Source organism: Cavia porcellus, unplaced genomic scaffold (genome assembly GCF_034190915.1).
Source record: "Cavia porcellus strain 051 isolate PalLab524CR breed Dunkin Hartley unplaced genomic scaffold, mCavPor4.1 scaffold_23, whole genome shotgun sequence".
Lineage (NCBI taxonomy): Eukaryota > Metazoa > Chordata > Mammalia > Rodentia > Caviidae > Cavia > Cavia porcellus.
Genome location: NW_026947506.1, coordinates 25,022,741 through 25,047,178, shown reverse-complemented (window position 1 = coordinate 25,047,178; position 24,438 = coordinate 25,022,741). Strand labels below are relative to the sequence as shown.

Sequence of the window (24,438 nt, the reverse complement as noted above, 5' to 3'; positions counted from 1 at the left end):
ACACTTTCATTAAGCCCAAGCGATGTTCTTCCTTTGAATATAAGAATGAATGTATATTAGGAAATCTCTTAATAAGTTTGATGTTAGTAGTGCAGTGTAGAAAGTGTAGATGATGAAATTAATGGCTTATAAGTCAGTTGATAAAATCAGAGCATCCTTTAAAAATTTAAAAGCACCAAAATTAAAACTCACAGAAGGAATAGTGAAGTGCTTTATTTACAGGAGGTTTGTGTGAATTTCTGTATAACTGTTACTATCTTCATATGTTTTGTGTTTCTTAAGCCAGAATCAGTTGTCCCAGGGGTAAATGGTGAAAAGTACTCCCAATAAAATCAGCACTAAAGTCACCCTTGTGTTGGATCATCATTTTAACACTGAGGATTGCCATCTATTGTAACCATAATTAAGTCTTTGTATACATGATACTTATGTATATGTACATACATTTGGGAACAAGACAGGAGTCTAATTAGTAAAATTATTATGAACCTGGAAAACATCAGAGAAGCAACTTTTAGAATTTTTTTTTGCGACTTTCAGAATTTTTTTAAATTTGGAGGAGCAGTTAAATTCTATCAGTACTCTTATAATTTTGACAGTTCATGTTTGCATGTTCTGAACAAAGTACTTGAAGAGAAACCTGTATAGATGATTCTGCCCTAGCACCCTTTCAGAAAAAAAAAAAAAAGTGTGCTTTGACATGGAACTTAAGTACAGCACAATGTTTTTCCCAAATAGACCTCAGACACTTAAGGATTTAGTGTATGTGTTGGCATCTGGTACATTACAGAACATCTATAATAAGTGGGAATGGGATGGCTAAGTAGCTATTGAGCACAGGTTTTATTACCATACAGTTGTTAACAGTTGCTCTTGTTTCTAGTAACTTCCCTGTTTCCTAGTTTCTAGTAACTTTCTGTACATTCATGTCTCCCTTCCATCCTGTATGTTGCTGCCACTTAGAGTACTTCAGTATTGTTATCGTTTACCAACATATGTAATAGTTGAAGTCTTTAATCTTGTGTTTATTAGGGTTGTTAATAGACAGATAGTTTATTTAATATTGTAGCCTTGAAGTAAAAGTATTCTGCACTTCATAAGTGAAGATACTACTTTCATGAAAGAAGAGCAGATGCCTCAGAAGTGCAGTTAGACCAGTGTTACACAGACAGAATTCAGATCTAAAGTTTATCTCCAGAGTTTGTCTTCCTTGTGGGTAAGCAAAGTGACTGTGGTCCCCAGATACCCACTTCAGCTCACTTCCCTGAGCCCTAAGTTCCATCTGCAGTGATTTCTGAGTAGTCACAGGTGTCTTTTATGTGCTACTTCTGTATCTTTGCCTGTTTTCTTCACTAGCAGTGTATTTTTCTTAAACTTTCCCTACCTGTTAATAGTTTACTCATCTTTGGAATGATAACCAGAATTCTTCCCCCTTTCTCCATCAGTTACGTTTTCTTGTATATGTGTAATTGGAAGTGTCTTCCATTTCCAGTATTGCAATGTTTTAAACTTCTGTTAATGTACATCATCTGCCTGGAATTATTTGTATTTGTATACTTCCAGAGAGAAGTCTACAAACATAAGATATAGTTTCTGAGCCATAGTAAGAGAAACAGACATGTAAACCACTAAAATACACATTAGGAGAAAAATGTCCAAGAAACAAGTAGTATGTAGATAATAGCCATTCCAAGCAGCATTTGGAAATAGAGAAGACCTTATTGGAAAGACTTCATTTGAACCTTGGGAAGTGAAGAATGATTTAGATACATAAAATGTAAGGAGCAGAAACAAAAACTGGAACGTAAAGGTGCCATCTATATGAAGAAATGTGTTGGAGGATGAGACATAGGCAGTTTGGGACCACTTACTAGTAAGCATGTACTCTGGGAATTTGGTCCTCTTCCCTAAAGAAAGAGGTTGAAGTCATGAAAATCTAGTTTTAAGAAATGACATTGACTATACAAATCTTAAAATTTACACCAGTGCTAAACTATTGAAATACAGTGGCATAAACTTTTTGAATTAGCATCCTGAAGCTCACAGGCATATTTGACCATCACGTACACATTTATACTGTTTATGCATATAGAAAATATTTCTCATTTTCTTCAGTGGTGCATCTACATTTTCTTGTTTGTGAAGATCAGTTGCCAGTTTTATGTACACTATTCTTGTATCCTTGAAGTTTGATACACTCAAGTTTGTTGAGCCAGTGTTTTCATTTACTAAATCATATATTTTGAAAATACTAGCTAGAGTTATCTCTTTGCTTTAAACATTTCTTCTAAAAGTTATACTAAGAATTTACTAATCAATAGCAATTTGATAAGATTTTCCAGGTAAACAGTAAAGGAGTTAAAATTTCTAAATAACTTAAGATGAGTAGCATTACTTGCAGTGAAGAACTTTAGTAGTTAAGATTGTTTTACCTTCTGGATCTTCCAGTTTGCCTGCTGTTGTAGTCTTTGTGCTAGTTACTTTCCTGCACGAAGGTCCTCTGTAGGAACCAGATACTTGGGTTCTTAGAAGCATCACTGAAAATAGATTTTTTTTTAAGTGAGTAAATTCAGAATTCTAAAATATACTTTTTATACATTGTATCAAGGTTTCAATTTTTTGTGTATTTAAAAATGAGTTTATGTCTTAACAGTTGTCTCTGTTACTTTTTCTATTTAGCGTTATAGTGATGTAATTCTTTTTGTGTGTTGTTTAGCCGTATATGTGGGAGTCCATGTCCAGCGGTGTGGCCTGATGTAATCAAACTACCATATTTCAACACTATGAAACCAAAGAAGCAGTATCGTCGAAAGTTAAGAGAAGAATTTGTTTTGTAAGAAAGGGATGTTTAAACATCCATATTGCATTGAATGTTTTTTAAAAGAAGCTACTTTTTGTAAATTTTAAATACCATTTTGTTCTCTTTGACCTGAACTAGATCTGTCATAATCATCTAGGCAACTTAAGTTTGAGTTTCCTTTTGCTACATGCAAATTATCTTGTAACATCACTATGGAGTCTGTGAATTGTATGTTTGATTTTGAAAATAAGGTTTTTCATTTTCTTAAAACAGCTTTCAAGTTACTTGAGCTTAGGTTTTTAAGAAACTTATTTTGTTCACCCTAGTATGGTGGTACACACCTGTGATCCCAGCATACAGGAGGCTGAGGCAGAAGGATCACTGAGAGTTCCATGCCAGTGTCTGGGTTACATAGTGAGTTCAAGGTCAACCTGAATTATTCAGCAAGTCTTGTATCAAAAAACAAAAACAAGAAAGTATTCAGTTTTCAAAGTACAACAGTAGATTGGCCATTGAGTAATATACTGTTGTTTGCCAAGGTACAAAATTGTGTGAAAATAGTGAAATAGTTCTTCACAGGAAAACTAGGTATTACTGAAGTAAAGTATTAAAAGTGTACAAATATTAGCATTTAAAATAATCAAAAATTTTAATTTACATTAAAACATTCCTAAAGAAATACTGAGCTTGTGTCCAGAGAATGTATATGACTTTTGTGATCCTCTTATGCTAGCATTCCTGCAGCTGCACTAGACTTATTTGATTACATGCTCGCCTTGGATCCCAGTAAGCGCTGCACTGCTGAGCAGGCTCTTCAGTGTGAGTTCCTACGAGATGTGGAACCCTCAAAAATGCCTCCACCAGAGTAAGTGACTGTTTGTTATATTAGATCCCATTTATGCAGAACTGGACATTTTTGATGAACATATTTATTGTGATCAGATGATATCCCATGTTTTGTTAAGTCAAAAGAAACCAAAAGGTAGATGTAATTTGAACATCTAGAATGCAGATACTTACTTTATGGTTGAATTAACCAAGGGACTAGTTAAAGCAACCTTTCTCTAGCTAATGTTAATTCATCACAAGATTTTCTGAAAAAGTTTCAACTCTTAAAAAAATTACTGCTGTTACATTTACCAGTATTTATACTTTCACTAATATTACTGTGGCTAAAATTTTGAGTGTTCTGTTAAACATTTTTCATATGCAGCATTAATTTTTATAATCCTCTGAGGTATGTATTATCATTACCGCCATTTTACAGAGGAGGAAATAGGCTCAAAAAAGGTTAAGAAACTTGCCCAGGAATACAAATCTTAATATTTGAAAGATACTAGAAATGTGTATGGAATGAGTTATTGTTTGATGGGGTGAGAATTCCATAGTTTGAGAATCAGAATAGCTGGGTTCCTGTACCCTTGCTGTCTTAGGTGTGATTTCTCCAGGACTGATTTGGGGAGAGGGAAGGGAGAATACCTTGTAGGTATTAGTAATTTTTAACATGATGAGGAACATCTTTAAAAGCAAGCCTATTGGGTGGAGGTGGTAGAATACTTGCCTGGCATCCCCAGTACCATTTTTTTTTAAAGCCTAATCTTATAATCCAGTGTCTCTGAATGATACTACTGACACATTTTAAATGAATAAACATGGGCTTTAGGGGTCAAATCCTGGCTCCTCTATATAACAGATTGGGCTTCTTATTTCTGTTATAATCAGGTTTCAGTAAGTCTTCCTGAACTTGAAAGGGGAAAAAGGGTCTGACATGTTTAACCTTAATCATTCACTGAATTGGTAGTTTTTCTTTTTCTTTTTCTTTTTTTTTTTTTTTTGCTTACCAGTATGTCACAGTAGTCTGGAAGATTTGCCTGTGGAACCCTGCAAAGAAATTTTTTTTTTTTTTTTAACTTTCAACTTGGAAAAATTTAATTCTACCAAAAAATACAAAGAATAGTACAATGAAAATTCCTTTACCTAGACTCAGTTATTAATATTTGGACCTATTTGTGCTATCACTATATATAAACTTCTCCTCTGAACTGGTTGAATATTCTGTTGTGGAAGTGATACTTTTATAAGTATTCCATCTGCATTTGTAGAAACTAAAACTTTACTCCACGTACCTACCGGGCCATCATAAGGCATAAGAAATTTCACATTGTGATAGTTGGTAGTCTTTTATGTTCAGCTTGCCTCAATGGTTTAGTAATCCTTTAAAGATTTTTGTAATATAAAAGAATAATTGGCATGTTCCTTCAGCCTTTAAACTGCTTCTTGCAGATGGTTTTATAATCCTGACTTTCTTTTAAAAATTCAGGTGATCTATTTGGTAGAACATACCACAGTGTAGATTTGATTGCTTCCTTGTGATCAGAATTAGATTAACGTTGTTTTCAGGGCAAGACTGCTACCTTCATGATGATGTGTGTTTGTACTGCATTACCTCAAGAGAAATGTAATATATTCTATTATTGGAACTACTAATTTTAAGTCATTTGGTTTAGTTGATCTTTATGAAAGAATTATGGTAAAACTGTCAACTTTAGTAGACAATTGAATTTTTAAATCAAAGGTTTAAATAGTTTGCCGGTCTACTTTTCAGTAGATTTCAAATGTTTTTCATCTTGAATTATTATTCCTACATTTGATTTTAATGTATATTAATTATCCTATCATACTTCTTTAAAACTAGGGTACATCTACAAATGAAAGTTTAATTTTGAAACATTTCTGGTGACTATAATAATGCCATATTTTATGAGCAGTACATATTTCAATTAATAAGAAAGGAAAATAGTAAATTTGTTGGAAATACAATCAAATGATAGGGATGAGATATTTTCCCACAAGTAGTTTGCATATTTATTTTAGTATTGCATATTAGAATGAGATATACCTTCACATTAATTGTAATTTTAACTGTCTTTTTCAACTGTTTTTGCAATGTTGTGGACTAAGTTCAAGCACACATGCAGCATGTGCTTTACCACTGAGGTGTTTTCCTAGACCTAACTTTTATTTTGTGAAAAGTCTTGTAAATAACTGAAAGTGTAAGGAGTTTTGTTATAATCACTTTAAATTCTGTCCACATTTTGTACCAGAAGTTTCTTTTTTTCTGGGTTTTTTGGTCAGAAATGATTTTAATGACTTTTTGTATGTCAATTTCAAACTCAGCTTTCTTGACATTAAAGGATTAGAAACCATCTGATTCCAAAAGGAATAATCTAGTCATTAATCATTCATTTTTTTATTGACTTCACTAATGCTTATTTAAAATGACTTCTTCTAATAGAGCTTTTTCTCATAAACACTGCAGTTATTGTCAGACTAACCATGTAAATCAAACTTTTTTAATCAGGGCACACCTGACTTCATTTTTCCATTAAAAACAAAAAGGCACATTGGCAGAACCTTCTGTAAACCAGTAACATTTTATAGATTTTATCCTGTTAGATACATAAATAAAGCAGTCAGGTCAAAATTACAGTGACATTAAAAACAAACAAAAAGATTGCAGTTGACATTGAGTCAGAACTTAAATAAGAATTGGGGTGTAGCTCAATGGTGTAGTCCTTGCCTAGAGTATGCATCGCTGTGGGGTCAATTCCCAATACCTCTTTAAAAATCAAAACCAAACAAATAGAACTAACCAAACAAAAGCATTTAGATTAAAAGCTATATAACTAATGTAGCAAAGATCTCATCACTTTGTAATATGATACAAAAATAGCTAAAATTACAAGTCATTTTCAAGGTGAGGACCATGAGGACAGAAAATCAGCTTCATTAAATGTATTATGTCAGATTTTCTGAGGTACTTAAGAGACAAAATATATATAGCTAAAAAGTTAATTAAGACTAGAAAGTAGCCTGTGGTTTTGTTTTTATATTAATAGCAGCATAAGAAACATTAAACAGGGGCTGGGGATTTAGCTCAGTGGCATAAGTGCCTGCCTTGCAAGTAGGCAGTCGTGAGTTCGATCCCCGGTACCGATAAAAATGAAAAAGACCAAAAAAAAAAAAAAAGAAAGAAACATTAAACAGTTTATAAAGTGAAGCATCATTTGTCATTAGAATAAATATTTCATGATATAACTTAATGGAAAACAGGTTTAAGCTGCCTTACTGAATAATGACAATGATGATAAATATGATGATGATAAATATGATAAATAAAAATGATGATAAATGATGAGTATAGTGCCTACTATGTGAACATTGTCCAAGTGCTTCCATGTTAACATATTGTACCTCTACCCTGTGAGATAGTAGTGTTGTTAATTAATTAATCAATTTGGAGAGAGTCTTCTTGTAGTTAAGGCAGTTGTTGAACTGACTAGAATAGACCAGACTAGCCTCAAACTTGCAGCCATTGTCTTGCCTCAGCTTTCTGGGTACTGAGGTTATAGTCATGCACCACATTTCCCAGCTCTCCATGTACCAAGATAGGGAAACTGAAGCCCAGGGGTCAGTTTATTTGCCTAACAAGATACAGCAAATAAGTGACTGAGCTGGTATTGAAGCTTGAGGAAAGTGCCCCCATTTTGGTTGTCTGGAAAACATTTCTGGTCTATAAACGAATCAACACCACTAACCTGTACTGTGGTGTAATTACTTAAAGGGTAGTGTTTTATTAGAGATGAATATTGAGGTAATCCATGAAGAATCTCTTCAACAAAAGCCTTTTTTCTAGATCTCTTTGCTCTCCTCATGATGCTGTCCCACAAGATCATTGCATTGCTTGGCCATCAGATTGCAAGAAGTGAAATTGCTTCCTTTACCCTACTCTATAGTACTGTAGTGTATCTGATTTCAGAGTATGCCAGTAGAGCCCATTCCCCCACCACCTTATACAAAGCACATTCACATACCCATAAAGGAATGTCTGGAGGGTTTATGATGCCTTAAAACTTCCCAATATCAATATTTCAAATTGTCCCTTTGTTTGTCACTCCAGGAGGTTTATACACGCTGAGGCAATGCACCATAGTAAGATGGCTAAGAGGTATGCTTTTGTTTTGTTTTCAGACCTCAGGTGCATAGACTTGGTTTAATCATAATCCTTGTGTCACTCATCATCAGTCCATGCATGGCTCTCTTTTCTTTATTTTAGTTACGTTGATAGTTATTTTAAATAACGATAATAAGCAGCCATGAGTCTACCAACCAAAAGCTAGAACCTTGAAAATGCCCTACTTGAATCATATCACAGCCCTCCTCTCACCCCTGTCACCTTACCCTTCCTCCACTGAAGGTAACCATCATCTCCTTTTTTTGTTTTTAACTTTTGGTATATACTTTTTTGTTGCCATCTGTATGTACTTTCATAAAAATTTATATTTAAAAAATTCTTTTTAATTTTGTAAAAGGGTGTCATACTGTTTGTAATCTTTTGAAAATAGCCTTTTAAAACTAATATTGTATGATTTAATTGTTTATGAGATAATAATAATTGTGAAAGAGGAGGTGTGAAAGAACTTGCCTGAATATGCAAGCCATTCGCAAAGTTTAGTCTTAGGAAAGAGAGCGTGTGGACATGCAAATTCCGTTAAACTAATTGTAGTGTACCCTTTAGAAATTCTCAAGGATGTGTACCCTTTAAGGTAAACATCCAGCATGAGCACTTTGGGTGTGTATCATCAGGTGGGGTTGCTTAAAGGAATTTATAGGTATTCTGGGCAAGTTTATTAACTTTTCCAAGCCTCGGTGTTCTTTAAAAGAGATATACAAAAATCCATAGTTTTTTTTTAAGAGTATGAAGAAAACATTTAAAAATCAAGTACTTATGTTTTTCTCTAGGCAAAACTTACTCTGTAGTGTTACTACTTTTGTAAAATTACATTAAGGTAGAACTGTTTCAGAATTGTGAGTAACTTTTACAGGTAGCTAGTATTGAGAACTTTGTTGGTAATTGAGCCTCTCTGTGCCTGGAGTACCTATTTTTGAAACTCACCTGTAGCTTCAATTTAATGCCAGAGTGTTCAGTTACAGAAGCAAATAAGAGGTTACTAAAAAAAAAAGAATTTTATTATAAAGTTTTTCACAAGTTGTTCTAGCTTTTACTCTTTTATTGTTTATGTATCTAGTTTTTGCCTCCTTCTTCCTGTTCAATGTATGGTGTATTCAATAAGAATTACCCCAAAAAGTTGCATCAAGGGTAATGCTAGCCTGCTTTAATGAATATATATTTGTCATAACTTTGATAAATGACTATCAGTTATTCAGAAGCCAAAGAAAAAGTAGTTAATCTGCAAAGGTAAAGCTGAAGAAAGTAGGCCTTCAAGGGTGATTTTTATTTGAAGGAATTTTACAGAGTCTGTGTATGATAGTCATCAACAATGACGGGACGGTGATGGCCCTGGTGTACAATACACTACATTGTAACTTAAGCATATTTGTGTTGAACACCATTCACAGCTCTGCACTTAAAAATTTTTTCAGCCTTCCTTTGTGGCAAGATTGTCATGAGTTATGGAGTAAAAAGCGAAGAAGACAGAAACAGATGGGCATGACTGATGATGTTTCCACTATTAAGGCTCCCAGAAAGGAATTGTCTCTGGGTTTGGACGACAGCAGAACCAATACGCCACAAGGTGTGCTGCCAACTACACAGCTGAAATCTCAGGGCAACTCGAATGTAGCACCTGGTCAGTAATACTTGTGTGGGTTGGTTTTCTTCACGTTGTCTTGTGGCTAATGTTGATTACGTTGCTCTACTGCTAAAGCATCTTGTGGCTGAAAAATGAAAATTAGGGCTTATTCATGGAACCTGACGTTTATTATTTGTCAGTATAGAAGATGCATTGCTAATGGCACCCTGATTTAAAACAGTCTCCAGGTAAGATAATTCTGAAAGAAGCATTAAATTGCCTATAATTGGTGACCGGTCAGATTTTCTTTTCCTTTCTTCCCCTAATGCAGGAGTTGGTACATTGTTTACTAATACTATTCTTGGGGAGGCTCAGCACTTGGTGTTTGTGGATGCTTAAGGAGTAAGAAGAAGATAGGAAAAACAGCCAAAAAGCATCATGGAAGCTCTTTCATGCCATTTCTAGTGCCCTTAGGTCACTCTCAATCACATTTCCCCCATTGTATCAGAACTTCAAAGTTTGGAATCTGATATTTATACTCAAAATATAATGAAGGATTTTTTAAATATTCAGTTATTTTGGTAAATCTTTGCTTCTTTTCTGATGCAAGTAAGAGTGACCTTCTCTATGAGACATTAGCCTCTTCAGTGTTGTCAGAAATGTTTAAATCATCTCTTTTAGTCAACAACTTGTAAAAAATGAAATGCACTTCCTCATTTTGCCTAAGGAATTCAGAATCATCTTCAGCTTCATTTTAAAAATTTATCAAGAGACAGTTATAAAATGTGAGTGTGCATATGCATGGGTGTGAGACTGAAGGTACTGGTATATTAAACATGAAAAATACACTAGCACGTATTAGCAGCTGAGGAAATGTTGACCACTCAGATGATTGAAACAGACCTGTGGATGAGATTGAACTGGTGATTGAGCGTAAATATAGAAAAGATTAGCTGAGAAAGATTACCATTAATGCCACAAGCTTATCCTTGACCTTTGCTCAATAACATATTTTAAGTACTTCAGATGTTTAAAAATCAAAGCAATGGTCATGTGTTGTTCAGAAGTACTGTTAGTTAGGAATAACAGGTTATCATGGTCAGCATACTTTTTATACTACCAATATGTAAAAATTGGATAAAGGCAAAGGGAATATAAATTTTCTTAATTTGTATTTGTTACGTGTTTTATATACCATCTACCACTAAAAGAGGTTTTGAAATGGCAGTAACAGAAAATTTGAATGATCTGGTCAGTTGTCCCAAGTAATAGTTATCATATTAACAAGACTATCAGGAGACAGGAATAAATCGTAATACATGGTTAGTTGTTTTACTACATTTTAGTGATATTATTTTACTCTTTTATCTGATAAAGGGTTAATTACTCTTTCTGGGCTCATTTAGTGATTGTTACTGTGCTCTTTATTTTACCTTCTAACTTTTGTTGGAGATCTTTGGTTTTTTTTCTTCGTCCCTCTTTTTTACTTGTACCTTTTCCTTTTCTGATCTTATACCTGAGACTTTCTATTAAAAGTTAGAATTGCATGGGCTGGGGATTTAGCTCAGTGGCATAAGCTCCTGCCTTGCAAGCAGGCAGTCATGAGTTTGATCCCTGGTACCGATAAAAATGAAAAAATACAAAAAAAAAAAAAAGTTAGAATTGCCATCATCAGTGTCCTCAAAGAAGAAAATGTCCCTCTGTAGAATAGAGATTTTAGTTAAAGAATATTTTCCTGGGTTCATATTCAGACTGTTCTTGCTAGTAGAGAAATAAAAAGAAAATAAATATACCTCTTGGTATATAGCAAACAGAAGTATTGTAGGTCATAAGAAGAACTTGGAAAAATTTGTTTTGAATTAAGTCTACAAGTAGTACTGGACTGGGCATATAGCTCAGCAGCATAAGCAGTTGCCTGGTGAGCGCAAGGTCCTGGGTTTGATACCAAAAAATAAAAGTAACATCAAGTAATAAAAAAGGAAATATGAAAGTATCTCTAAGATATAAGTACAAAAATACAGCCATATGGATAGCAATATTCTTTCAATTTAGAATTCTCTTAATCTCATTTGTTTTATGGGAATTGTGTATCATGACTTGTCATCACTTACTGTATATAATAGTATTGAGCATTGCTGGTATATATGATTCAGATAAGCTTGCACAAAAACCTGTATTAACCATCCCAAGCTAAAGTTAAAGTTGAGTTTGTTTTACTGGCCTGTTATTCTGTCACATATATATAGTTTTCTGTAGGCCTTCCTGATTTAGCCATAGTAACTTAAAAAAATTCAAATAAAAGCAGAAAAATGTGCTCCCTTCAGCAGCACATATATTAAAACACAGATACTGATCGGGAACGTTCTACAATTTATTACAAGAGATAGGTTTCCTTTAGAGGATGAGTAACGTGTAGAAAAGAGCTCCAGATTCTGGAATTAGAGCTCAGATCTCATTCTGCCACTTACAGAATGGGAAACCTTGGGCAAGTTGTTTAGTTTTTTAGATCAGTTTTTTCAATAAAGTGAAGCTAAAAATAGAGCCAGCCAAGTAAGGTGCTTGTGAAGAATAAAGGATGTTAACTGTCACCATCATCATTCATTTCCATTTCATAAGATGCTATTTCGTGGTTAAATCTGTAATGTGTGGGTTCCAGTAATAGTTCTGAGTTTCCTTTTGAAATATTTACCCCTCAAAACAGCTTACTCAAGGCTTATTGTAGTTCCTTTTTATCTTGATTTACATTCAAGTTGCATTGTAAACATCATGACAGTGAACTAGACTAAGGTAGCCTCTCCTTAGAGTTCTAAAACACTCTCAGATGTACATTTTAATATGGTAACATGGAGCCATTTTGGAGGGTGGGAAGACCTGTGAATTGTGGCAGTTTTAATTAATACAAATTTTGTCTTTAGTAATAACAGGCTCTGGACAGCAGTTAAACCACAGTGAATTGGCAATTCTCCTAAACCTACTACAATCTAAAACAAGTATTAATATGGCTGATTTTGTCCAAGTGTTGAACATTAAGGTAAACTCTGAGACTCAACAGCAACTAAATAAAATAAACCTTCCTGCTGGAATTTTGGCAACAGGTGAAAAACAGACAGATCCATCAACACCACAACAGGAATCTTCGAAACCATTGGGAGGAATTCAGCCTTCTTCTCAGACTGTCCCACCTAAAGTGGAGACTGATGCTGCCCAGGCGGCTGTGCAGAGTGCATTTGCAGTTCTGTTGACTCAGTTAATAAAGGCTCAGCAGTCAAAGCAGAAGGATGTGCTACTAGAAGAGAGGGAAAATGGTTCGGGACATGATGCATCATTGCAGCTCAGGCCACCTCCAGAACCTAGCACACCAGTGTCGGGTGAGTGTGTGAGTACTGGGCTACTCACAGGAGTGGATTCATGCTGTGTTCTCAGTGCTATTGCTAGGCCATGTCCTGAAAATACTAAAGTCACTGGTATTAGGTGGATTTCCTAGTTTGCTTACTCCCAGGAATGGGTTCTTTAACAGTCTCATCTATGTGTGATATAATTCATTAAGAATGCTGTAAAGTTTTCTAAGATAAACTTATGGTTCAGAAACAATCTTTTATTCCAAATTCAAGAAGATTCTTGACCAAGGCATAAACGTAATATACATGGTGACTTGTACCTTAAACAATAAATGGGGATATGTGAATTAACTTTGAAAAGCTAAATTCATAAAATATTTCAGGTAGCAGGTAACATTAGCACTTCCAAACTCTCTTCTCATTTAATGTTTTTCCAGATAATGAAACATCTAATCTTTAGGACCACTCCCTAGCAAACACTGACTATTTTGAATACTTAGTTTTCCATGGTAGCTTTGACTTTTTTGCTATTTTCCACTCAGGGCAAGATGACCTCATCCAGCAACAAGATAGGAGGAGATTAGAGCTCACACCAGAACCAGATCGACCTCGGATTTTGCCTCCTGATCAACGACCTCCTGAGCCTCCCGAACCACCACCAGTCACTGAGGAAGACCTTGATTATCGGACAGAAAACCAGCATGTATCCACTACTAGTTCTTCATTAACTGACCCTCATGCTGGAGTGAAAGCAGCCCTGTTACAGCTGCTTGCTCAGCATCAGCCCCAGGATGAACCCAAACGAGAAGGTGGTATTGATTATCCAGCAGGAGACACTTATGTGCCCACCTCTGACTACAAGGACAGCTTTGGATCATCATCTTTCTCTTCTGCTCCTTATGTTAGCAATGATGGTCTAGGAAGTAGTTCTGCTGCACCATTGGAACGACGTAGCTTCATTGGGAACTCAGATATTCAGCCTTTGGATAACTACAGTACTGCTTCATCTCATTCTGGTGGTCCACCTCAACCTTCTGCCTTTTCTGAGTCATTTCCCAGTTCGGTAGCTGGATATGGAGACATTTACCTCAATGCTGGTCCCATGTTGTTCAGTGGAGACAAGGACCACAGATTTGAATACAGCCATGGTCCTATTGCAGTGCTGGCAAACAGCAATGACCCTTCTGCTGGGCCAGAGAGTACTCATCCTTTGCCAGCAAAGATGCACAACTATAACTATGGTGGTAATTTACAGGAAAATCCTGGTGGCCCCAGCCTCATGCACGGGCAGACCTGGACTTCCCCTGCTCAAGGCCCTGGATATTCACAAGGATACAGGGGACACATCAGCACATCGGCTGGCAGAGGTCGAGGTAGAGGGTTACCATATTGAGTATCTGTTTTTCCTCAGGCACATCATTTTTATCTGGAAAGACTTTCTAGCTGCAATTTAAGGCAGCAATCCAAGAGACTTGAATAATATTAATTCAACAACAGCTTTATTTTTATGTGGAAAAGGGTCTTGCATACAATAGTTTAAAAAAAGAAAAAAAAACCTTTGCTTAAATCCATGCTGTTCTTAAAATTAGATCTATTGATTGTACATCTTCACAAATTCTAGTTAACAATTTTATTTTGTATTCTTGCAGTTTTAAGTGGATGCTAATTTTAGGGACATAAGCTTTTTATGGCCCTCTTGCAGATCTTCTGAACTATGCACATTTGTGCTTTTTTTGTAAGTTTGGACCAACTTTTATGTAACGAATAAACAACCCTTCCCTGCCCCCCTCCAGTTTTACAACAATCAGAAAGGGCACTGATTTATTTGGTATTTTTCTTTTTACAAAGCTACCTTTAGTCAAAGGTCACTGTCAGTCCTTGCACCTGCTTTCAGTGTTATTGTGAAAGGTGTACTTTGTGCTCATTTCAGAAAATAAAACACAACCTTTCTCTTGATGCAACAGTTTTATAAAAAAATGGTCAACGTTATTTTTGTTTTGTTTTACAGATTACCATAGGCTAGCAAAATGCATTCAAATGAAATAGTGGGTTTTTTATGAAAAATAAGGGTGGGGTGGGGAGGGCTAAGTAAGTGCCTTAACGGGTAAGCTTAAGGTCTGAAAAGCAGTTTACACCCATTGTCCTTTAAAGGGAATCAGTGTATTGCATTGAAGAAGGAGGCTCTCAAGGTTTTAGGGGCTGCCTGTCCAGTTCCTGGTAGGTCCATTCCCGCTGCCCATTAGACTTGCTCTTTTTCTGCCTGTCTCCGGGCTGTGTTACTTTCACTACCACCTTCTCCTCTTAGGGGAGTGAAAGCAAAGAAAGGGAAGAGAACTAAAATCAGTACCTTCTGTCACTTCTGAGAAGTTCTAAAAAGTTTTGTCTTTTAATGGTTGAAAGTAGTAGCTATCTGAGAATTTTAGAGTAGTGTTTTCTTTCAGGCTGCCACACTGTCTCTGTTTCCAATTGGAGTGGACAGGGGACAGCAGTTTAGAAGCGAGGACTAATAATCGGTTTTATATAAATTTGTTAAACTTCATGGGAGGAGGGGTGGCAAACACAGTATTTAAGTTTTTCAGTTGCCATTTCAAGTAGAAAATCCACTTGTTAACTAGAAATGTTGCCCAGGTTGAATTTATTGAAGGAAGAAAAAGAAAATAGAGAAAGCTTTTTCCCTTTCCCTCATCTTCAAAAAGTTTATTATGGCTTCTTCCACACTGAGAGCAACACTAGTTCATCTTAACGTATTTTGTTTCTTTCATTAAAAGTAACAATAAATTGGAGTAACCCTTATTTAAACTGTAATATTGTCAAGTTTTTATGCATATGTGTACACACAATACAATCTGGAAAAGGAACCAAAGGTAATTAATCATCATTATTAAATGGAAACAGGCTCTGGAGATTTCAAGTTGTACCAGTAACCATTTTGCTTTAACTGTTCTGGTAATTTATTTCTTTTTTTGGAATCTTAACATGGGACAACTGTTACAGAATGAAAATTGCTCCAGGTCTAAAAGCCAGTCAGTGAGCCCCATGCTCAGTGTTTCTCTGATTTGTGAACCTGCACTTCAAAAAAGGATATGGAAAATGTAGCAATTTGGTAACAGAAAGAATATACTTAGAAGAATAAGTCACCATTTTACTAGTATAAAATGAGTCGATGTTAGTTGGCCGTTTTATTTTTTGATGTAATGTTTTGTTTTTGGGAGAAATGAATGGAAGAAAAATTATTTTGTTTTTATTTGGATACTAACAGCTTATAATAAAAATATAAGAAGTGAAGAAATACTTTGAAATTTAGCAAAAATAGCTACAGTATTCAAGTCTGAAACTTTACTATGGTGAGTCTTAGAGCTTTAGACTTTCTTATAAGTGACAGTATCTAAGTTATTCTTAATAGTCACACTTGATAATTCTGCTGACCCTAAGCAGCTAACCTAAATTTAAAGATATTTATGTGACATGAATAGCCTGTGTTTTAAAAATTAAATATTTTATATAAAAGTGAACTGTGTTTGGATAGTTTTTCTAATTAAGCACTTATGTATTTATGTTGGGAGAGTGGGAAAACGGAAGAGTTTTGGCTTTGAAATGAAAAATCTGAACTATACCTTCTGTGCTACAGACAGCATTGCTTGTGAGCCATACTAATATTTTATGTACTTAGAAGAAAAAAATGTTGCTGAGTCCATCAGTTGTAAAATAATCCTAGATGCAAAGGTATTAAAAGAATGTATCTTATAATTGGTGAAATATGGTAGTAAAAAAATCTTAAAGCAGGTTTCCATAATATTTAATTCAGTGAATTTGGATTATTAAAAATGGGAAAATACTAATTCTTTAGCTTATAAAAACTACAGCCGACACTATTTTTTAGTGAAATATGAAGAACATAAAATACTTAAATTTTGGGGGGAAAGAAGCAGGTAAGTCAGATTGCAAGTAAAAAGATAAAAACGGAAGAGATTGATCCATGTAAAGGAGAAAATACTTTTCTCATGTGACACAGCAAGTTCTTATTCATGCGACTCAGTGTGGTTTGACAATTTCTGTTATCTTTTGGGGATTTGAAATTTAAACTACTTCTAGAGGGGTTGCTTTAAAATAATTTGTGAAATACGAATTACTTTAGCTGTAATTTAGCATTTCACTACTGTCAGCAATTACCTATTGAGTGCCAGGTACTGTTGTGGCCCTTCGGATACATCAATAAACAGGAATGGTGTTAAATGATTGTTCTAGTATGCTAATAGCAAAATTTTAAAATGTCTGGAGAAGCTACTGGTATCTGCTACTCCCAGGTACAAGAAAGTTACACCTAAGTGTATATAAAAATGGAAATTTGAGTGTCTAAAATTTTAAATTGAAACTTGAAAATAAAGTTTTGGGAAGAAATAAATAGAAAAACGAGTTCAGTGATGAAAAATTTCAAGTTTGAATTTGGCTGATTTGTGATAGACTAGTTCATAAGAAATACCAAGATTACTCAAGAAAAAAGAAATGGGTTAAATGCTTTCAGATTCATACAGTTGGTACTTGTGAGTTAAGTTTGGTGTATTTGCTGTAAATTCAATCCAATTTGGATTTGTTTTTAGTTCTAGGTTTAAATAAAGCTGAAATAAAAAAAAATAAAGCTGAAATACAAATTTTGTGTATGTCTATAATTCCCTTGGATAAGGGTTTTGGTGTTTTAAAAGTCTGAACAGGGTATACCAATAACAAAGTACAGTATAATGTCTTCACTGTGCAGCTGAGAGAGATGAGTGTTAGAGGGATCACAGGACCTTTTTTAGGACAAATGGATTGTCATTGCTTGTTCCTGAGGCATTATCTAGCTTAATATACAATTGCATTAATAATCTGACCAGTGTTACAGTAAAATTCAGTTATTAAATTTAGAATACTGGACTAACACCAGCAGCTTTTTAAAAGCTCACATAAGCAAGTTTCTTTTAATTCAGAAAAATAAAACAAATTTAGGAAAATGAGAAGTATCTAGGAACTGTTTGTTTCATATATGATTATTTTCTTGTGGTACTGGAGATCAGCAGCCCTTTTAAGTTTTTAAGGTTTTGAGACAGGGTCTCAATAAATTGGCTATGTTGGCTTTAAACAATCCTCCTCTCCCTCCTCCACTTCTCTTTCTTCCTTTCATTTTAGAATTGAACCCAGGATTGTGTGCCACTTAGCTACATTTCCAGCTCTTTGTTATTTTGGGACAACATCACCTGACTCTCCCCGGGCTGGCCTCAGACTTCTGATCCTCCTGTCTCTGCCTCAGTCTGCCTACTAGCTGAGACCATCACTGGGCCCAACTGTGGACAGTGTTTTAAAAAAGATCTGCCTGGGGCTGGAGGTGTGGCCCAGTGGTACCACACTCCCAGCAAGCTCAAGGCTTTAGATTGCAGCCCTAGCACTTCCTCCCAAAGTTTTCTTTAAGGCTATAATTAATTACATACTGGGGAATTAGCTAAAACAAAATTTTCATAGAGATTAGCTTTCTATTTATACAAGGAAGTACCCTACCAGAAGGCTTGCAAAGACTGTGTGCTTTTCAGTCTTGAGAGTTTACAATTTAAAGTAGCTTTCTAGTGGGAGTAATGGTTTGTCATTTACCAAAGACTTCTCCAGACAGTTTTCTTCAGTTTCTAGTTTTATTAAAAATACATTAAAGATAAGAGCTATTAATAAACTACCAGTGGAACTAGTTGACTATGGGGAAAGTAAACTTTTGATTATAATGGAAACAGCTTGTCATTTGAATTATTTAGACATTTTGTGGATCTTTGACTATTGAAAAGTAATTAGTTCTGATTGTATTCAAATGAGCTCTACAGTAGAGAACCACCTATAAGTTTTTTTTTCTCAGTTGCTTGTAAAGTTGTTGTAGTCTAGCAAGAACGTTTAGAAAAGTCTTGTAACTGTTTTAATGTATTAGTATAACATTAGGGTTTTTTTTCAAAGACTGTATTTGATAGTCTGTAAATAAACTGCCTTCAGAATTCCAGCTCATTTTTTTTTAAGCCTTGTTTTCTTTTTGCCTGTATTCAGAGCAGACTGTTTCTTTCCTGGTAAAGATGACCACTTGTAATTCACTGTGTCATGTTTTTTGACAAAACTTACTCCCCACCCCCACATACTCAGAAATAACAGAACAGCCAGAGAGAACCACCATTAATATTAGTATTTCGCCTTTGATGGGTGTAATGTGTGCGTATCTGAGTTTTTCCCTTAAGGATGGGGTTACTAGTGCCCCCAGCTTCATAATATGTCACGAACATCCATGTCAATTGTCTTCTTGTTAGTGGTTGTAAATTACTTACTTACAGAACCATAGTTTAACAATTCCTTTTTTGCCAGATGCAAAATTTGTTTTATAAATAATGTGAAAATCTACATATAACTTCTTCAGAATACTTGGTAGACGTATACTTTCAAGCATTTGCTACATCCAAATTGCTCTAAAGAAAATTGTACCAGCTGTACATTCCAGTTCGTTTTCCTTTTTCATTTAGCTGTTTGGGTATTCAACATTTTTAGATCTCTTTCTGACAGGTGGTAAATCTGTTTTAATTTGTATTTGATTGTTTGTGAAATATATGTATTCCATTTGGTAGCCAGGTCTTGTGTTCATCAACTATGCATTTGTTTAATTGCTAGGTTTTATCTTTATTGCTTTAAAGAGGTCTTCTGTAAGGAAGGTAGCCCTTTGTGAACTGTATATCTTAGAAACTTGTCTGTGGTGGTTTTATAATTCAAAACTTCTATGTAGTCAGTTCTGTTAATCTTTTCTTTATAGTTATCTTTAGAAAAGCTGTCTCTGTTTCTGTCTCATGTAAATTGTCATTTCATTTCCTGGTGTTCTACATTAATTCTAAACCATTCCTCAATGGTTATTTTGTTAGGTGTGAAGTAAGATCCAACTGTACAATTTTTCTTCATGGCCGTACTAATTATGCCAACAGCATTTGTTGGTATATTTAAAATGCCATCTGTATCTTATTTGGGTATTTTCTTGGGCTTCCTGTTGTATTCCACCCAGATTCATTTATTCTTAAAAAGTATTACCTTTGTATCTTGATTACCATACTCCTGAAATTGTGTATGTACATACCTATAATTTGTAGAACAACACTTAATATGTCTTCTTTTCTGTTTTCTGTTCCTCTGGCTTTTTTCCCCATGTGAGTATAAAAATTCTCTAGTTCACTTTACCGAAGTGTCCTGATAAGGTTTTAATTGGCAGTATATTAAGTGTTTGTTTCCTTATTTTTTCACTGAGAGCATAATAGGAACTTTCTATATTTTCTGTTACAAGTTGCAAATTTTTCTATATACTTTTGATGAATTAGTTTTTTAAAAACGTATAAAACCATTTTGAATTTAGATATGAACTCTTCATTCATATTATACTTTGTTACTGCATGAACAGGAAAGCTGGTATGTTTTTTTGTTTGTTTGTTTTTTTTTTGGTCTTTTTCCTTTTTATCGTTACCGGGGATCGAACTCACCACTGCCTGCTTGCAAGGCAGGCGCTTATGCCACTGAGCTAAATCCCCAGCCCCGCTGGTACGTTTTTTAAACTGGCCATGTTACTTAACTCATCATTTCTAATATTCTGACTTTTATGGATGTCTAATTTTTAGTGTTTAATTTGTATACATAATTTAAGCTATTAGAAATACATTCTTAAATACATTATTATGTTTAAATTTTTTCATGAAGCTTACTTAATAGGATCAGATGTTGACTTTTTTAAAAAAACCAATATACTTTGTTGATTTTGTCCTTGAATCTATTAGTGACAGATCCTAATTATATTAATAGTATTAAATACAATAGTATAAATTGAATAGTATTGAGGCATTCATTAAAATGTTGCTGTCCATTAAATAGCCATATTTAGTATTTTATTATCTATTTATTAAATTAATCTGGCTTTCATTTATAGGTTGGCCGAATAACCTAGAAAACTTATTTAGAATAGTTTGACCCCACAGATTAACTTTTTTGAAGTTGAAGCTATTTTACTTGTAACCATATACTCATGGCTTTTTTCAAAGATAATTTGTTCACAACTTTTTTCTTTATGTGTTCCTGATCTTTGTATGGCTCTGTTTAAGTAAATCTTAAGTGATTTTCCTTTTTTATGGAAATTCATTTTTGCCTTATATTTAAAATGTTTTTAGCATATGGGTGTACATAAAAATCTCAATGTTTTAAGTATATAAATTATCCATTAGCTTTTTGTTTTTGCTTATTTGCCAATCTGAATTGTGTTGCTCAGGTTGGTGTTTAACTCCTGGATGCAGGCCATCTTGGATCAACATGACTGGTTTGGCCTGGTGGTTCTTTTTCTTGAGTAGTCTTTCTATGGTTTTTCTGAGTCTACCTCCATTCTTCTCAATACCAGGGAATAATCTGTAGTTTATTTTCTAGTTTATGTCTAATTCATTTTGATTTTGATTTATTCCTTTTGTTTCTCTTTTTCTTCAGTTGAGTAACTGGTCCATTTAATTCTTTGCTAATCTGAAAAGAAGCATTTTTGGGGGGGGGGGTCTTTTTCCTTTTTATCGGTACCAGGGATCGAATTCACGACTGCCTACTTGCAAGGCAGGCGCTTATGCCGCTGAGCTAAACCTCCAGACCCTAAAAGGAGCATTTTTATGGTATGAATTCTTTGGCTTATTTTCTAAATATTCAGTGGCTGCAAATTTGTTTATACAATTCAGGAGTTACGATGTTTCAATACCTACATGGTTGTACATATTTTTAGTATTTTGTGAAACATTTTTTAGTTCTAATACATGATTGTGTAGTTTGCTTTGGAGAGTTTGTTAAGGACTTTTACCTGCTAAGCAAACACGTTTTGTAAGTATTTTCCTGTGTCAGGGTGCTCTACAGTATAATTTGTATATTCATTGAAACAGTTCTAGTTAAACATTAGTCCTATTCCTTATATCCTTATTTTCTGTATCTTTATTCCTATATCAAAGGGTGAGAAATACAAAATAAAGTATTATATACCACTTTTAGGTATTTGTTCTTCTATATCTAATCCTAACTTTGCCTTATATATTCAGTTTATATTACTCAGCACATAAAGGCTCATACCCACTTAAATCTTTATTCTGTTTATATAACATTTTTGAATATTTTAATTCTGGCTCCAGTTTCAGTATACCAGAATTACTTGGTCTTTGATTTATGCTTTTTCCTTTTTTCTTTTCTTAACCACTAGTTTTACTTAATTTTTTGAGATAGGGTCTCTCTACGTAGTTTATGCTGGCCTTAACTGTGTAGCACAGGCTGGCCTCAAACTCACAGTGATTGTCAAAGTTCCTACAGAATTGTCTGCATTAGTACGAGATTTGAATAAGTTCCTAGAAACAAAAACAATTTCAAATTAGAAATTGGATTCACTCCACCTTTTATTTTGACTCATTGGATAATTTGTCATCAATAAATAATGAGACAAAGCTTGAAATACACACTTTCAGTAGGTCTGGGTGACAAAAACCTTAAATATTGAAGGGAAAGTGCATTTTGATCTAGCAACTTTACTTGCATAAATGTTACTCAAATCTATATGGATATGTGTATCAAAATTATCTGTAGGAAAATATTAAATATGACTTCATATTTAAAAGTATAGAATGACTTCATTTGATTAGAGAAATATCTCTGTGTACAGTGGATAGAAGAGAATCTAGGTTGAAGAGATAGTCTAGTGAGCCTGAATCAAATCCTAATTTTGCCTTATTCACTTGCATAGCCTTAGGGAAGTTATTGTGAATCACTGTTTCTCAAATTTTTCCTTAGTCAAATGGATACAATGCCCAAAGTTCTCTTTGATGATCAAGTAACTTTATAATGCATCATAACTGCTCATGTGCTTTCTAAATGTTTGCTGTTATTATTAAAGAAATTGGTGGAAGTGATGAAATTTTGCTTTCTCTTCAATGCTAACATTTTTTAATTAAGGACATTTTTTAAAAGAATAATTTTTTTAAGTTACAAGTTACAGGTTTTAGTCAACAGATCTTTTAGACTTTCTATAGGTTATAAATTAAAATATTTCCTGTCATTCTAATGTACATATCTTAAAGATGACTGGAGAACACCATATGTAGTCTGTGTATTCTTTTAACTAGAGATTCTACAATTTCATGACTTGTTTCACAGTTCTCCATTGGAAGTGATGATAAGCTAATTATACATTTGTTAGATGGAAATCAGAAATATTCTAGTTTGGAAACCATTCACTTTGAAAATCTGGGTCTCCAGTAAATGATCAGATTGACGCTCAGAGTCATATTGGAATTCAAAATTTCCATTCTAGGATGAGCATCATAATCACTTATCAAGCTAATTTTTAATGTAATTTCTATACTTTAGCATGACAAAAGTTAAGTGCTCCAATAAATTTTTTACATTATGTAACACCAACACTTCACTCAGGATAAAGAATATTTTTGCTTTTTTCCAATAAGTTTCCCTAGAGGAAAAAACCATTTTGTATTCATTTTGCCTGTTTTTGGATGAGCCAGTGTGTACTTCTTTTTAAAGACAGGGTCTCACATTAGTCCAAGCTGGCCTCAAACTTGGAGTGATCCTCCTGTCTCAGTATATACTCTTACGAACTTTGTTTCAGTAACTTTTTTTTTTTTTTGTCTTTTTCGTTTATATCGCTACCAGGGATCGAACTCACGACTGCCTGCTTGCAAGGCAGGCGCTTATGCCACTGAGCTAAATCCCCAGCCCCGTTTCAGTAACTTTTGATAAGCTACATGAAAGTCAAATACCTCTGAAAACAACTTTAAAGTCCTACATATTTAAGAAATTGAATCTGTAACATCTCCACAAAAGTTAGAACTGCAAGCTCAGCATACTTTGCTTAATTTCACATACTATTATTAGAGGTTAAGGAAAGAGATAATATGCTTCACCTTGCTTTAGGAGTTCAGCATAACCCTGATACAAAACTTGACCCTACAAAAATGTTACTGGGCAGTATCTCACTTGAACATCGCCAATGGAACATTAAAAAAGCCTATTTCTAAGTTGAATTTTTAAGCTAATTGTTTACATTATAGGAATAGTCACCATTTTGCCTTTTGTGTATATTTTCTCATGAAAGTTTGGCAGCACAGTAAGAGATCATCACTTGTTTTATTTTGGTGACCTAGTCATCCCTCTGTTCTACTTAATGATCACTGTCTTCGAGGCAATTTGAAAGAGTGGTAGATAGGAAGAAATTCATAATCCTGTATTTCTCAGAGAAGCCTGATAAAGTACTTTTTTTGTTTCAGTCTTATCTCTTATATATCTTATTTTTCTGGGGGTAGATAATGAAAGTGAAAGACTTCTGCTTTCAGATCAGCCATCTTTTATCTGGATACAACTCATGTACATTGCAGGAAAAGAGCCAACATATTGCACTAGCCTGATTCCCCCCCCCCCCAGAACTTCCCTTAGTATTGTTTTATAGGCCTACCTTCAGTATCTCAGTACATAAGGTTGTAATTTGGGAAGATAATCTGAGCCTCAGATATCCCCTTGTCATTTCCATAGTTTTGGATTTGCTATTTGCAGATCCCACTTCCTGTAACCAAATTACGCATTAGGTAAGCCTGTTTTGACTGCAAATAACAGAAAACCTAACTCAGAAGTTACATAAGCCTGTGTGATGTTTATTTTCTCA

The 24,438-nt window shown here is 34.4% G+C and overlaps 1 protein-coding gene across 3 annotated transcripts in view; it reads left to right on the top strand.

The window, feature by feature from the left end:
• Cdk13 (cyclin dependent kinase 13) overlaps window positions 1-14,687 on the top strand; it is a 97,114-nt gene extending 82,427 nt beyond the window's left edge. Inside the window, exons 10-14 of one of the 3 annotated variants that reach the window (XM_063233928.1) lie at window positions 2,717-2,833; window positions 3,534-3,665; window positions 9,245-9,450; window positions 12,318-12,761; window positions 13,274-14,687. In XM_063233928.1, the coding sequence (XP_063089998.1) occupies window positions 2,717-2,833; window positions 3,534-3,665; window positions 9,245-9,450; window positions 12,318-12,761; window positions 13,274-14,124 (1,750 nt within the window). In that variant the 3' untranslated portion in view covers window positions 14,125-14,687. Of the gene's footprint in view, window positions 1-2,716; window positions 2,834-3,533; window positions 3,666-9,244; window positions 9,451-12,308; window positions 12,762-13,273 lie in introns of all 3 variants that reach the window. The other 2 variants (XM_063233929.1, XM_063233927.1) reach the window with 2 other exon arrangements.
• Window positions 14,688-24,438: the final 9,751 nt, after the last annotated feature.